At 44.0% G+C, this 13,798-nt stretch overlaps 1 protein-coding gene across 2 annotated transcripts in view; it reads left to right on the top strand.

Moving 5' to 3' along the window:
* EFCC1 (EF-hand and coiled-coil domain containing 1) overlaps positions 1–2,726 on the top strand; it is a 36,706-nt gene extending 33,980 nt beyond the window's left edge. For both annotated transcript variants that reach the window (XM_038149459.1, XM_038149460.1), the window contains exon 8: positions 1,213–2,726. In XM_038149459.1, the coding sequence (XP_038005387.1) occupies positions 1,213–1,346 (134 nt within the window). In that variant the 3' untranslated portion in view covers positions 1,347–2,726. The remainder of the gene's footprint in view (positions 1–1,212) is intronic.
* Positions 2,727–13,798: the final 11,072 nt, after the last annotated feature.

Genomic DNA, 13,798 nt, shown 5'->3' with positions numbered 1-13,798 from the left:
GGCAAAACCAGACTTTTGTAGGCTCCAAGACACCAATACAGAGAGAAATCACAGCTGAGCCATGGGTTTGATGTTCTCCTGGGAGAGCAGAAGAGGAGCCTGTTTGGATCCACTGCACAATGTCCAGAAGGTGCTGCCAATTATCCTGCACAGGAGCAGGGACTCCAAGGTGTGGGAGTTGGAAAAACAGAAACTTCCACAGACACTGAAGGGGTTGATCTGCAGCCTTGGAAGGAGCTTGGATTGATGTAAAAATACAATACACAGATATTAAGCAGAAAATCATAAACTTATGGTTCTGTAGTTGTAAGAATGTGCCTGAAGTAAGTGAGAAGCTGCACTGATAAGATGCTGAAGGGTTTGTAGGGTAGGGGTGGGGTTGTATGGAGTGAGCTGAGAGCTCAGAAGTTATCACAGAAGCGTTTGTGTGCAAGTGAGACAGAAGCCATTGGACAAAAGGATCTGCAGTGCAGCAGAAGTGAGTAAAGGTGATGGCTTAGAAAAGCAAAATAAACCCTGTTACTCTTGTAACAAAGAACTTGTGGCTGCTCTTGAGCTATGGCCAACTGCTTGCTCCTCTGAAATCTCAGGGCCTCTGAGACTGATGTTTATCTGAGCAATAAATCATTTTTAGCCTGAAAGAAGTCCCACCCTTCATTACTAGCAGTGACAATAATACCAAGAGATGCTGCTCAAAGCTCCTCCCTTTGTAACAGCAGCACAGCTCAGCTCCCCAAAATTCCAAGTGCTGCTCTGCTGTTCTCTGTGCATTCTGCATCACCACTGCCATACACAGCTCACCTTCTCTGCTTCCCACTGTCTGCCTGTGCACCTAGGGAGGGTTCAGCAGCTTTCCCAGTCTTTGTAATCAAACATTTTTCTTTCCCAAATCTTTATAATAAAGCATTTTTCTCTGACCAGCCAAAGTGGGTGTTTGGGTTGGCAATGGTGATATGAAATAGTCTTTGTTCACACAAGTACGTGAGACCTCAGTGGGCAGGGGATGAAGCAAGAGGAAACCAGAGAAGACAGCTGAACCCAGATTTGCTCACGTTTTTTTTGGACAAGAATTCATTACTTGGTCACAAAATTTAGACATTTAATGATAACCACTTGAAAGGGCACTCATGAAGAAAAGAGCCTGTAATGATTGTGAAACTGCAACTTCCTGACTTTGTTCAAATGCTCATGTTTGCAATTTGCTTTCCCAAGGCAAAGCCCAGCTGTTGGAAGTGCTGGACACCCTTCAGCAGGAGCTGGCAGCCTGTGAACTGCTGCACAAGCAGCCCATGGAGCAGGCACAGAGCCCACGGTCCCTGTCCAACCCCCTGGTGATCTCCTGCTGAGCCCAGCCGGCCCCAGGACAGCTGGAAGGAGGAATGAGGGACATTTGTCCAGCTCAGCCACGCCTGGACTGGCCAGGAGCGAGGAGTGGCCCAAAGGAAGAGCAGCAGTCCCGGGCTGGGCACAGCCCTGCCTTACCTGGATTGCAAAGCCCAGCCCTGGGGTGCCCCTGGGACTGGGCTGGCACCAAACTGTGCCCACCACTCTCAACTGACCCACACGGATTTACAGCTCTGGAAGACTGGGACTGGACTGGCACCAAACCAAACTGTGCCCACCACACCCACCTCAGCCACACTGACTTACAGCCCTGGCTATGCAGGGGATGGGCACAGTTTGCAGCCTTTGTGGAAGCCCCACTCCAAAGCCTGTGTTATCCCTGGATTTATCCCTTACCCTGCAGGTGACAAACTGAATGATAAACACACCCAGGAGTGCATGCCAGCAGTGCAGGTTTTAAGGGCTCTGTGTTTCTCACTCAATTATTCACTTTATTTAACTCTGAAGCTAGATTTTTTCATTGCTCTGCTGAATTTTATATTTGCAATTATAGAGATGCCTTAGGAATATGCAGCAGCCTTTCCTGACAACAGTCAGATTTTACATAAGAAGTTAAATTTAAGTGCTTGAAGAAGGTCCAAAGCAATCTTGTTCCCAGGCTCTCAGGGAAAGGAAAGGCTGAAATAATTCACTTTGCTGTCATTCTGTGTTAGCAAACAACTCGTGCAGTGCACTAGTGAGTTCTAAGGTTTAATTTCCCTCAGTGCAGCTGCAGAGACACAAAATTAGGCCCCACGTGGAGGCCAATTGATGTAAAGAGGTGAGCCTGATCGTGGTGCCGTGGAATGTTTAATCAGCAATAAAACAATTCCCAGGGCAAAAGTAAAAAATAAAAAAATAGGTTTCTTCCAAGGTGCTTTTGCTGTGTCATTCACCTGCCAGACAGGGGCAGAGTTCCCAAAACAGCCAGCTGCACTTATGTTACTGAAAAGATGCACTGTGGATCTTTGAAGGATGTGATTTGCCTGAGATAATGCCAGTGATGAAATAAGATCATTCAACTGTATCTGTATGAATTTTCCCAGGAAAAAGTTTTTCATACCAGAATAAGGTCCACAATGCAAGCTGGGGAATAAGATTTCCATTCCTTTCCATTCCTTTCCACACTGTGTAGCTCACACACACCTCCACTGAAAATTGTGGCACCTTTGAGCCACATTGGGAACAAAAATTTGTATTATTTTAATTTCATTTTAAAGGAGAGAACAAAAGGTGTTATACAAACAATGAAACAAACTCTGTTCAATGTTGTTTACTTCGTTGGGGTTTTTTTGTATTTTGGGTTTTTTTGTGGTTTAGCAGAGGAAGATTTTAAGAATAGATATATATTGTTAATGTACATTTTTCTTAAAGACACATTAGACAGGGCATGTATACATAGAACAATATTCACCCTCTAAGAAAGAAAACTATCTCTTAATGCTAAATATATTGCTAACAGAATACCAGAGCATAATATGCTGTTACTGAGTATATACTGAGGTACATGCTAGGATTATATCCCACAGAAACGGCCTCTGGCTGTGCTACAGGTAAAAGTTTAAATGAGCAGAAATCAGATCCCTGCTTGGCTTTATTTGCTAAAAATCCCAACAAGTATCAGCTTTTGTTGTGTGCAGCTCTCTCAGACTTTCCCAGGAATATGGCAGAGGTGTGAAGAGGGGAAGTGCCAGGAAATGATGAAATGAGCCTGATCTGTGTGTTCAGGAGCAGGATTCTAATGCAGGCACAGACCTGGCTCTGGATCCTCATTTACTGCAGGGTTCTTGCAGCATTTGGATTTGTCACCATCTGGACCCTTTTTCCTGTTCCCATGTCCCCCAGACCTGGCAGTCAATTAGTTTATTAATTTTCTATTAAACCTGCAAACTGGCCCTAAAAGGAAGCTTGGGTATTTTCTCCCCTGAGCTCCCCCATGAAGCTTTTGGGTTTTTTCCACAAATGATTTGACTTCATCCTCAATGTCCCTTCCCCTCCCAACGCCCTCCTCACTTCCCATTTGGCAAATTTCTCCCTGGGTAACCGCTGAGGGGTTCACACTTCTGGCACAAATGGCATTTTTCAAGGAGAGTTTCCTCCTCCCATGATTTTTTCATTTATAGGAGGCATTAACTATTAGTAAATTAAAGCCCACCTGATCTGTAAAGTTATTTAATAATTGTCCCATTTATTTTTGAAGCTCTCTCTGGAGTATTTGGCAGTGAGGACTCATGACAGATGTTACTCTGAGTCACAGAATTTTTGCAGCAGATCAGAGTGGCCTTGTCCAGCCAGAGCTGCTCCGAGGGGTTCAGTGCATCTGTGCACACTGGGAGGAAAAAACCCTGGATTCAAACTCCTCCCTTCCATGATACTGTCCTTAATCTGTACATGGTGATGGGAGGAGCCGGGAGTAGGAAGAAAGGAGCACTTTTAAACAGCGCTGCATGAAATGGAATTGCTCAGTGTGAGAGAGTGACACTAAACCTTCACAGGGTGCATGTGACATGTGGCATTACCAGCCACAGGGCCTCTCTCAGATTTAGAATTTCATGGACTTTAAGACACTGAATCCTTTGGTATTTTGTCTTATTTTCTTAATAATTTTATGTATATGTCCTCAAAATACAAAAGCTATAGAGTGTGTTTCCTAGTGTGAAATTAAATTAAAATCATCCTTGTGTCCTTAATTACACTTTACTTTCAAAAGACTGGGATTTTCAGAGGTCTTGGGTTTCTGTTCTGCTTTTCTGTCTCGTCTTTTTGCCTCAGCGTGCCAAAATAGCTCAACTGCATTCTTCCTCCTCAACTTCTTTCAAATCACCTCAAGGCTGAAATCATCACACCCCAAACCTGGACTGAGGTGCCCACAGAAGAGCTCAGCTTAGCAGAACAAAACCTCCTTGTTTTATACAGCTCACTCACTTCTTCACTTAGAAGGGGAGTCTGAATTACAGCAAACTTCCCTGAAATGAGACTCATTCCTTAAATGACATTATTTCCTAAAATGTTTGTATTCTTCTGAACTAGAATCATTTCAGACTCCCTCTGGAGAATTGCCTGCTCCTAGACTTGATCCCCCACCCATTTCCAGACTGTAGAACAAAGGAAGAGAAAGGAAAGGCTCAGAGGAATTCTAAAATTCCCAAACTGGCATTTTAGACCCAGTCACCAGCTGGACAGCAAATCCAATTCATGGCCATTTTTACTTCTGCCAATACAGCTGTATTTTTGCCTAATGAAACTCCCAAACCTCCAACAGCAGAGTGTCAGGAGGAAAAGGTCTCCCTAAATTCCCACCTCTGCCAAAACCTGCAGCACAGAACACAGTCAGCTGTTTGGGTTTAAGTTCAATAATAAATACGTAATAGGAAAATAGGAAATAAATAGTAGTAAATAAACCTGAATTAAGTCTAAATGAGGAGAAGGCTCTGGGGAGTGCTGAGAGCCCCTTAAGGGGGGCTCACAGGGAGGCTGGAGAGGGCTTTCCGTGGAGGTTTGGGGTCAGAGGCAAGGGGGATGGCTTTAAGCTGAGAGTGGGCTTGGATGGGATCATGGGAGAAAATTCTTTACTCAAGGGTGGTGAGGCACTGGAACAGATTGTCCAGAGAGGTTTTGGATTCCCCTGGGAATGCTCCAGGCTGGGCTTGGAGCAGTCTGGTCTAGTGGAATGTGTTCCTACCATGGCAGGGCCTGGAATGAGGAAAGCTTTAAGGTCCCTTCACCCCAAACCATCCTGTGATTCCATGAATATCCCACAAATGGTCCTGTACTGCTCCTGTGAGCACTGCTCCTCCTCAGGGTGTGACTCCACCTCATCCTCACTGCTCCTGCTCAACCCCCACAGAGCTCCTCGTGTTCCCTGGGGGGCACAAACAAAATTAAATTCTTAATTACTGGTTTCTGATTCTGCCTCAAAGAGCTGTGAGGTAACTTATCTCTGCCAGGGAGTAAACAAGGACTGTGGGCTGACATTGAAAAATTATCAGTATTCAAATGGTTTCACCCACATGCACCCTGCAAAGCAGAAAGGTCATGAGAGCTGAGGGTTTGGGAATTAGAGTTTGAGATAATTTCTGTACTTCAAGGTTTTATTGTTTCATAGCCTTGGTTTTGCTGATTGCTTCTCATTGGTGTCTTTTTTTTCACAATTACAAGTGGAAAAATGGTCTCTTAACAAAGGCAAGGTCCAGTCTTTTGTGAGGAATTTTCTACCTCTTAGGGTTGCCAAAAACAGATAAAGAAAAAAAAAAAAGAGAGAGGAAAATACGTGGAGGCTGATACAATTTGACTTGAAATACCATTTAGATAAAAAATGTTATTTTGAAATAAAGAACATGCAATACCCATGGGAGGATTTTTTTGTTTCTGAGCCGGTTGTGGGAGTCAAATCCATTGCACAGGCAGTGCCAGCCCAGCACACAGCAGGACCAGCAGCTTTCCTGTCAGGCTCTGCAGCTCCAGCAGCACAGGGGACAGCAGAAGTCAGAACAGGTTCTAATTGCTTCTGAGCCAACATCTGTCATGCCCAGGGCTGAGACACACCATGACTCATCCACCCAAGGACTGATGGGCCCCCAAAAACGTCCCCAGCTTTTCAGAGCATCTGAAAGTCACTCACAGACAGGCTCAGGCTTTCAATATCATTTTCTTCTGCCCTGCCATGGGCAGCACAAAGCACATCCCACTGCCATGGAAACCATTCCCAGGTCACCCTCACATCACAGAGCAGGGAAAGCAGCCCCTCAGCCACCCCTGAGAGGATTGCAGCAACAGCTCCACGTTTCTGTCACTGAGGTGCCCCAGACAAACCAGGAGCCTCTCCCCAGCTGGGGATGGGGAGGAGCAGCCCAGGCAGGCTCAGACCCTGCTCTTCACTTGGAGTCATTGAGGAGGCCAGCACAGCCACTGCCTGCTCCTCTGCATCCATTTGCAAGGGAAATGCAACAGTTTGGAACTGGTGTTCTCCACTGAAAGTGTGGAGACCTTCAGCAGCTCTGGAGAGCAGCTACCAAGTGCAGCCTCACACCTCTCAGGGGTGAAGTGCAACTTCAGGCTCTGACTGGAGCCGCACAGAAATACAACTGACAGAACCTCCAACTCAAGGCACCAAATCAGATTTAGGGAGCTATTGAGCTGAACAGCAGTGTATTGAGGGGAGAGAGGAAAGGGACAGGAAGGATTTCAAATCCTGAAATACGGAACTATTGCAGGCCATAAGAGGTAAATAACTGCAAGGGTGGTTCTTCTGTGCTCAGAAAACACCAAAGAATGTCTGATGCAGGGAGAAGAAATTCAAGTTCCACAGCAACTGCTAGTGAACACTAACTTTTAGTACGAAATCAGAATGTCCAGATCTGCAAAGGAAGTGTCTTAACAAGATACTCTCTGGATAGGGAAGAAAGAGAAATTTTTCATATTGCATTGTTAAACCTGGAATTTTTCATTCTGTGGTGATATTTTTAACCACAATGAGTTGCTCTCAAGAGCTAAAGTCTGAATTTACACTGTAGATCTTCTAGTTTGTGTTCAGGGCACAGTCCTCCATCCCAGCTGCCACAAGTGTCATTTTTAATTGCTGTCCCTTGTTTTCGTTTTTGCAACTCTACAGTCTGCTGTGTGCTTTTCCCTCAGTCAGGAATAAATAGTGCACCCAGCAACCCCCATTTCATCAAAGGAAATTGTTGCAAGTCATTTAAGGAGACCTTTTCCTCCTGATTCTGACACTCTGCTGTTGGAGGTTTGGGAGTTTCATTAGGCAAAAATACAGTTGTATTGGCAGAAGTAAAAATGGCCATGAATTGGATTTGCTGTCCAGCTGGTGACTGGGTCTAAAATGCCAGTTTGGGAATTTTAGAATTCCTCTGAGCCTTTCCTTTCTCTTCCTTTGTTCTACAGTCTGGAAATGGGTGGGGGATCAAGTCTAGGAGCAGGCAATTCTCCAGAGGGAGTCTGAAATGATTCTAGTTCAGAAGAATATAAACATTTGAGGAAATAATGTCATTTAAGGAGTGAGTCTCATTCAGCAGACTGTATCATTATTTCATTGACTGCACAAGTGATTCCCAATCTCCCAAGAGCTGGGCATGGCCAAGATCACAAACCACTGAAAAGGACAGGAGAGAGGAAAACAGCATGGCTGAGACTCTAAAATAAATCATACTTGGCAATTCAGAGTCTACAGGAAAGGAGATTCTACTAACAAGAACTGTAAGAGGAAAAACTCTCCAGAAAAGGTAGGAGAAATCTGCATCCCTGCATCACCAGAAACTCCACCTTTAAAAAAACATCTCTTTCTGTTCCTTAAACTCTTCCACTTCCATTTAATCCCATTGTATGATGGAAAAAAACCCACTGTCATGAGAATCTAACTTGGTTTATAATGCAGAGGCCTTTAAAACCTCGGTTTCCTTTATTCCTTTGCTCATGCAAGAAAACAGCAACTCCAAGCTTGCCAATCTGCTCCTATTTTTTAAGCAAAAGGGAACCTAAAACTAAAAAGTAGAAAGGCTTTTCAAATCTTGCAGGACATTTGACATTGCCTCATAATCAGAAACAGACTTAATGACAAAAATCAGCATATAGGTCCATAACTACTGGGACTAAAAGTGGAAAGAACTAATTCCAGCAATGTGGGTGAAATCTCTGGAAATTCCTTGTTGCAGATTCACTTCATTCCTGCACAGATGAATAAACACCAGAAATAGTTTTAAAGCTGCATCTGCTGTTGAATGATAACATTTTGGAGACCGGGTTCTAACTCCTGCTGAAAATAAACAGTTGGAGATCTCTGAAGGACACTGGAATTGTAGTTTAGGCTGTGGCTGACTCATAAATTGTCACGCAAGCAAAGAGCAAATATAAATCACATTTTTCTTTCTTCCTTCCCCATCACTCCTTATCCAGCCACTGCCAAATAAAAATTTCCACACAAGCTACAGCAGGTTTGGACACAGAAATGCTAATTGGTCACTTCATGACCCACTGTGACTGTGTTACAGTGCAAGGGTGCCAAATAAACCCCCAAAAAAGGCTTAGAAGTATTTTACACAATTATGAGAAGAGAAATGAAAATTACCTCGGTGCAGAGGGATTAATCCCTGCCCCACTCAGAGCAGTGAGACTGTGAGTGCACAGTGTGCACATGGGCCAGGGGCTTTGGGGGCACCTCAAACCAGGGCCAGCAGAAAGCCAGGACACCCTACAAGTTGCCTCAGCTTGTGTGAAGAAAGACATGATTTGTTTGCAATTAAAAAAAAAAAATATGGCTTGAATAATAAGGAGGGAAAATTTTATTACTGTTCAGAAAGTTTAAAGGGAAAAAAAAAAAAAGAAAAACCAATCAAGAAGAGGAAAAAAAAAATCGAAGTTACCAGACAATAGAGGAGAGAATGATGTCACCATTTCCACAGAGCTGACACTAACAAGAATGTTAGGTGAGTGTGCCCTTCCCAAAGTGTGAATGAGTCCTGCACATGGCAACGATTGCTAAGCACATCATTATGGAAACTGGGAGTCTGGGAAAGGTGGGAAATCAATGAAGTCAATGCAGTGCTTGCTGGGGTGAGGAATGATCCCAGCAGAGCCACCTTCAACAAGGGAGGGGTGGGGACAGTAGGGGGGAGCCCAGGGGACACCAGGGGACACAGGGGAGCAGGACAGCACAGCCACACTGTCCCTTGAACCTGGCACCCCCAAAATCCAGCCTGGCTGTGTTTCTGAAGAATAAAAGCAGGAGTTATTTACCTGTGCTGGGGGTAGCTATTTACCCACTAACATCGGTAAACATTTTTGCTATTTTTGCTTTTTTTTTTTTTTTTTTTTTTTTTTTTTTTTTTTTTTTTTTTTTTTTTTTTGCTATTTTTGTTGATTTGAGAGGAGAAACGGAGACCATGGAAAGCAGCAGCAGCAGCACAGAGAAGAAGAGCACTGCTGGGTTTGTCAGAGCCTGGGCTGTGGCTCTGCCTCCCAGACAGCGCCAAGGACCCGGCAGGGGAGCTCCTGGGGGCAGAGGAGAGCAGAGATGCATCAGTCCCTCCTCACAGCTGCAGCAGGGACAAACTCGGCAAGCAGAACAGGAATTATCCTGCAGTGAAACACTTTGGCCAAAAAACGTGCACTTCATCAAACTGAACTTTGTTTTGTTGCTGTGAATTGCTCCAAGAGCTCTGCAGCCCGGGCAGCGCTCCAGGGCGTGGGGCTCACCCAGGAGGGGCAAGATTGGACAGGACTGAGGAGGAACTTTGGCCTCCCACCCCATCCCAAACTCCCTGCCCTCTGCTCTGCTCACCTCCTGGCTCTCTTCAGTCTTCCCCACTGGAGCTGCTGCACTCTGCACCAATGACTGCATTTTATGGAATTAAACCCAGTGCTGCCAAATCCTGGACGAAACCCTGACCTCTGGGGCATCCACCTCCACTCTGCGTCCACCAGATTAAAGCTGCTTTTGAATAAAGAATAAGCGATCTATATCAGATCAAACGACTCAAATCTGAAATAATCAGATGGTTAAAACGATCTTCCTATTGTTTCAAATATTTTAGGTACTTCTACCTGTCACTCACTGCCAGTCTGGTTTAGATTTCCTTTTACCTCTGGTTTACATGGGGTGCTCCAGGGTTAAAGCACAGTAAACATCCTTTAAAGTACCTATCCGTAAAGAAATGCGATTTATTTAGACAGGTTTTCCCTTCTCATCAAGAACTCCATACTGACAGAATTATAATAAATGCTACAATCATTTAAAAATTCCTAATATTTAGTAATTTAGTACTTCCCTTTTGCAACTCAGTGCTTTAAATGCAGTCTCCCAGTAAGAACATTGACCTTCACCTCTTTTAATAAATGCAAATCTCCAGCACTTCTGATCAAAGAAAGTTGATAGATTCTTATATATTAACATATAGTAAAAAAAAAAAAAAAAAAAAAAAAAGGTAGCAGAGAAGATGTAATTTAAAATCAACCTAAGGAAATTTCCACAGAGTTAATGAAAGATTCAAAATCTTTCGTTTGCCTTTCTAACCAAAGGAAACACAACCTGTCTTCTATAGTTATATATACTTGTATATATAATTACATTTTTTTCTGTTATATTCTTACCCAGAGAGAGCTTAAGCTGACCTTGAGTTGAAAGGGGGTTCAGGCAGAACTTCCTGCAAATTAGGGCTGGTTCTTTCTCATTTTAGACATGAAAGTTTTTCTTTTTGAAAAGAGTGTTCTGAATCATTTTTGAGAGAGATGTCAGTCAATTCCAATATAAGCATCCTTATGCTGAAACATTTGAGAAATTATATTTACAGCTCCAAAGCAGCAAAAGGGAGTAAAACCTCCCCTTTTCTCTGCTACTTTACTGAAAAAGGCTTTGGAAAAAAGTATCAACAATGTGGGTGTTCTTTGGGAATGTGGTTCTAAAATACCCTGAAGAAAAAGGAAAAGCCAAGTAGATGCATTCAGCCAGGCACAATGTAAGGCAGCAAGGAACACTGAAATTGTCAAAGTCTTGGGTCACTAAGGAAGCTAATGGGGGAAAAAAGACGTGTAGGGGAAGGGTCTTGTATTTCTTACCCAAATAATCTGGTTTTCAATGAAAAAAAAAATAACGCAGAATTACGGATCCATAAAAAGATCCCTAAGAATTTTTAGATGACAGCATAAGCACACGCTTCTCTTTCACCTGCTAGCACAATCTGATCACACAGAGTTTTCCTTCTTTACCCACTGTCTGCACTGCAGGGTTATTGTGTCACTGGGTTTGATATTATTCTCTTCCAGGCTGAACTTTCTTCCCCCTTTCTCCACTTTTACCCCAGGACCTGGAAATTATTTTTATATTTCCTTTGTTTTTTACCTGTCTGCTTACACATAAAGAAGAATCACCTCTAGCCTGAAACCTGCTGGTCTGTGAGATATTTAAGTTGAAAGGAACTTGCTTGAGGCTTGGAACATCAGCACCAATGGTTTAAAATGCAAAAGGGAATGAGCCCTTGTCACAGATTTTTGCCTGAAGAGATGGGTGATAAACTTAGGTTGTTTTGTTTGTTGGTTTTTTTGGCAGAGGTATTGCCAAAATCCAAGTGTGGGAGAGAATGAACTTTGTTTGCTTTTCAGACAGATGATGTTGTTCCCCCTCATATTCTGTGCACTTATTTCAGCAGTCTGGTGGGTGAAATACCAAAAGCCACAAGATTTATACCTACTTCAAAAGTCCAGTGCCAAACACACTCGTGCTCAGAGAGCTGTGCTGCCTGGACTCAGTTTAATGGCAGAAACATCCCCAAACAGAGCACCCCAGACAGCCCCTGCACATCCCTGTCCCAGTGAAACCCCCCAGGCACAGCTGCATGCACAGCAGTGGAACACTCCCTTTCACCCTGCTGAATTTCAGAGCAAGGTTAAGGAAGAATTGATGGGATTTGGATGGGATTTTCCCATGTGCCAGACATGCAAAAACAGCAGAAGTGAGGTTTGTAGTAGAAGCTCTGTTCAGCTGCAGCAGTGCTGGAACTGGAGGCAGCACAGAGAACTGGCCCTGTGCTCTGGAAATATCCTGCTCCAAGTCTGGCTTTCTTCATAGAGATTAATCAGAAATGCCACAGAGTTTGGAGGGCAAGAAAAGGAAAAATAATTGTGTTCACTAGGAAACAAACTGGAACATCCAAAAGAATGGAGATGGTGAGTAAAGGCAAAAAGCAAAGAATGGAAGCAAACCTGAGGGCAAGCACTCTGCTCTCACAAACAGGCTTAGATCACAACAAAAGGGCCTTAAAACAGCATCCAGTGCCACTGAAGGGAGGCAGTGAGCAGCACTTAATGGGAATCCCAAGGATTTCTCTTTCCTCATCCTTTCAGCTGAAGACACCTCATAATTCAGAGCAGTTCATGGGATGATTCCTCATTTAAAAAAAAAAAAAAAAAAAAAAAAAAAAAGTAAAGTAAAGCTGGCAGATCTTCTGTTGTCACAGAACCTGAGCAGTACCCTTTAGCTGGAGCAGCTGCAGGTGCAGAAACAGCCAAAGCACGAGGCAAACACTGAGTGATTTCAGTGCTGCTGATTAGAGGACAGGGAGCTCTCCTCCATTCCAGGCTCTGTCTCCCCATTAGAGGCAAAGATGCTGTGGCTGTGCTGTGCCTGTCAGCCTGGGGAGGATGACACCACGAGTGGCACTGCAGGACAGCATCAAACCACCAGGATTTATCAAAACTGATAAATTGTAAATAACCTCCAAGCAGCTCCATTAAATGTAGGAAGTTTCACTGAATACAGTCATCAACACTGGGCTGGAGACACCAAATGAGGGCAAAGAGATAATTAGATAATGCAGGAAGAGGCTTGCAGCATCTTTTAATGAATGTACAGTTCTCCTCAGAGGAACTGCTGCTTATTTATACCCTGCTATAAGTGACCATGTGATTAATTCAGCTGCCAGCTTGATCAAACTGACTCTCCAAATTGTTTGTATATCAGCATTCCCTGATAGGAAATAATAGCATTAGCACAGCAGCATTTTCAGCTCTTGAGATTTTATCACAGGTCACACTATATAAAGGATTTCTTTCAGAATCCAAGACACTTGATCAGCTTTCATTAGCAATCTGCAGCCTTGAGGACCAGGAGCACAACGTGCAAAATGCGCACTCTTATGGCTCAAAATATCGAGCCCATTAAAAAAAAATATTCTACATGGCTTTGAAATGCAAATACCAGGGTTTGAGGATGCAATGCTAGAACTGGAAGTGAGGGTTGGCAATAATGTTATCTCACATCCTGCAGCAAACACTGTGGTTGCTCAGGACTGTGCTCCCAAGCCCAGCTCTGCACTCCGGCGTCTCCTCGTGGGTGAAACATTCCCACCAACCCAGCTGCTGGCAGCAGGAATTCAGCAGAACGGGGTCAGATCTGTCTGCAGTGACTTTCTGGGGCTCTCCACGGCTGCTCAGGAGTCTGGGCAAACTCTCCTGCAGGTCTTTGCCCAGCAAACAGCTAGGCACATCTGCAGGGGTGGGCTCCACCGTCAGTGCAGGGCAGCAGCAGCGGGACTGGAGCGGCTCTCCCTGGGGAAAAGTAACCCATCACTGGTTCATAAACCAGCGCTGACTGGTTTGTTTCAAAACCCATGGAGCCAGAGCTTTGTAAAGGACAGTATACAAATAACCATTTTACCAGTCATGGACAGTGAATAAAATTCCACAGTGAGTTCCCGTGGCAAGCTCATCACCTGGGCTTACCCACTGCAGTCTTTTACATCGGACACCAATTAATATCTAATTGATCTCACCAAGAACAGGTGCTCAGTGTGGCCATAAAGTTCAATGCCCTGCTGTGGGATTGGCAGACAATACCGACAAGGGAAGAGATGAGAATCCTGACTCCATGTTTCAGAAGGCTGATTATTATATTATATTATATTATATTATA

Source organism: Motacilla alba, chromosome 12 (assembly GCF_015832195.1).
Source record: "Motacilla alba alba isolate MOTALB_02 chromosome 12, Motacilla_alba_V1.0_pri, whole genome shotgun sequence".
NCBI classification, from domain to species: Eukaryota; Metazoa; Chordata; class Aves; order Passeriformes; family Motacillidae; genus Motacilla; species Motacilla alba.
This window is presented reverse-complemented; position numbering and strand designations above follow the sequence as displayed.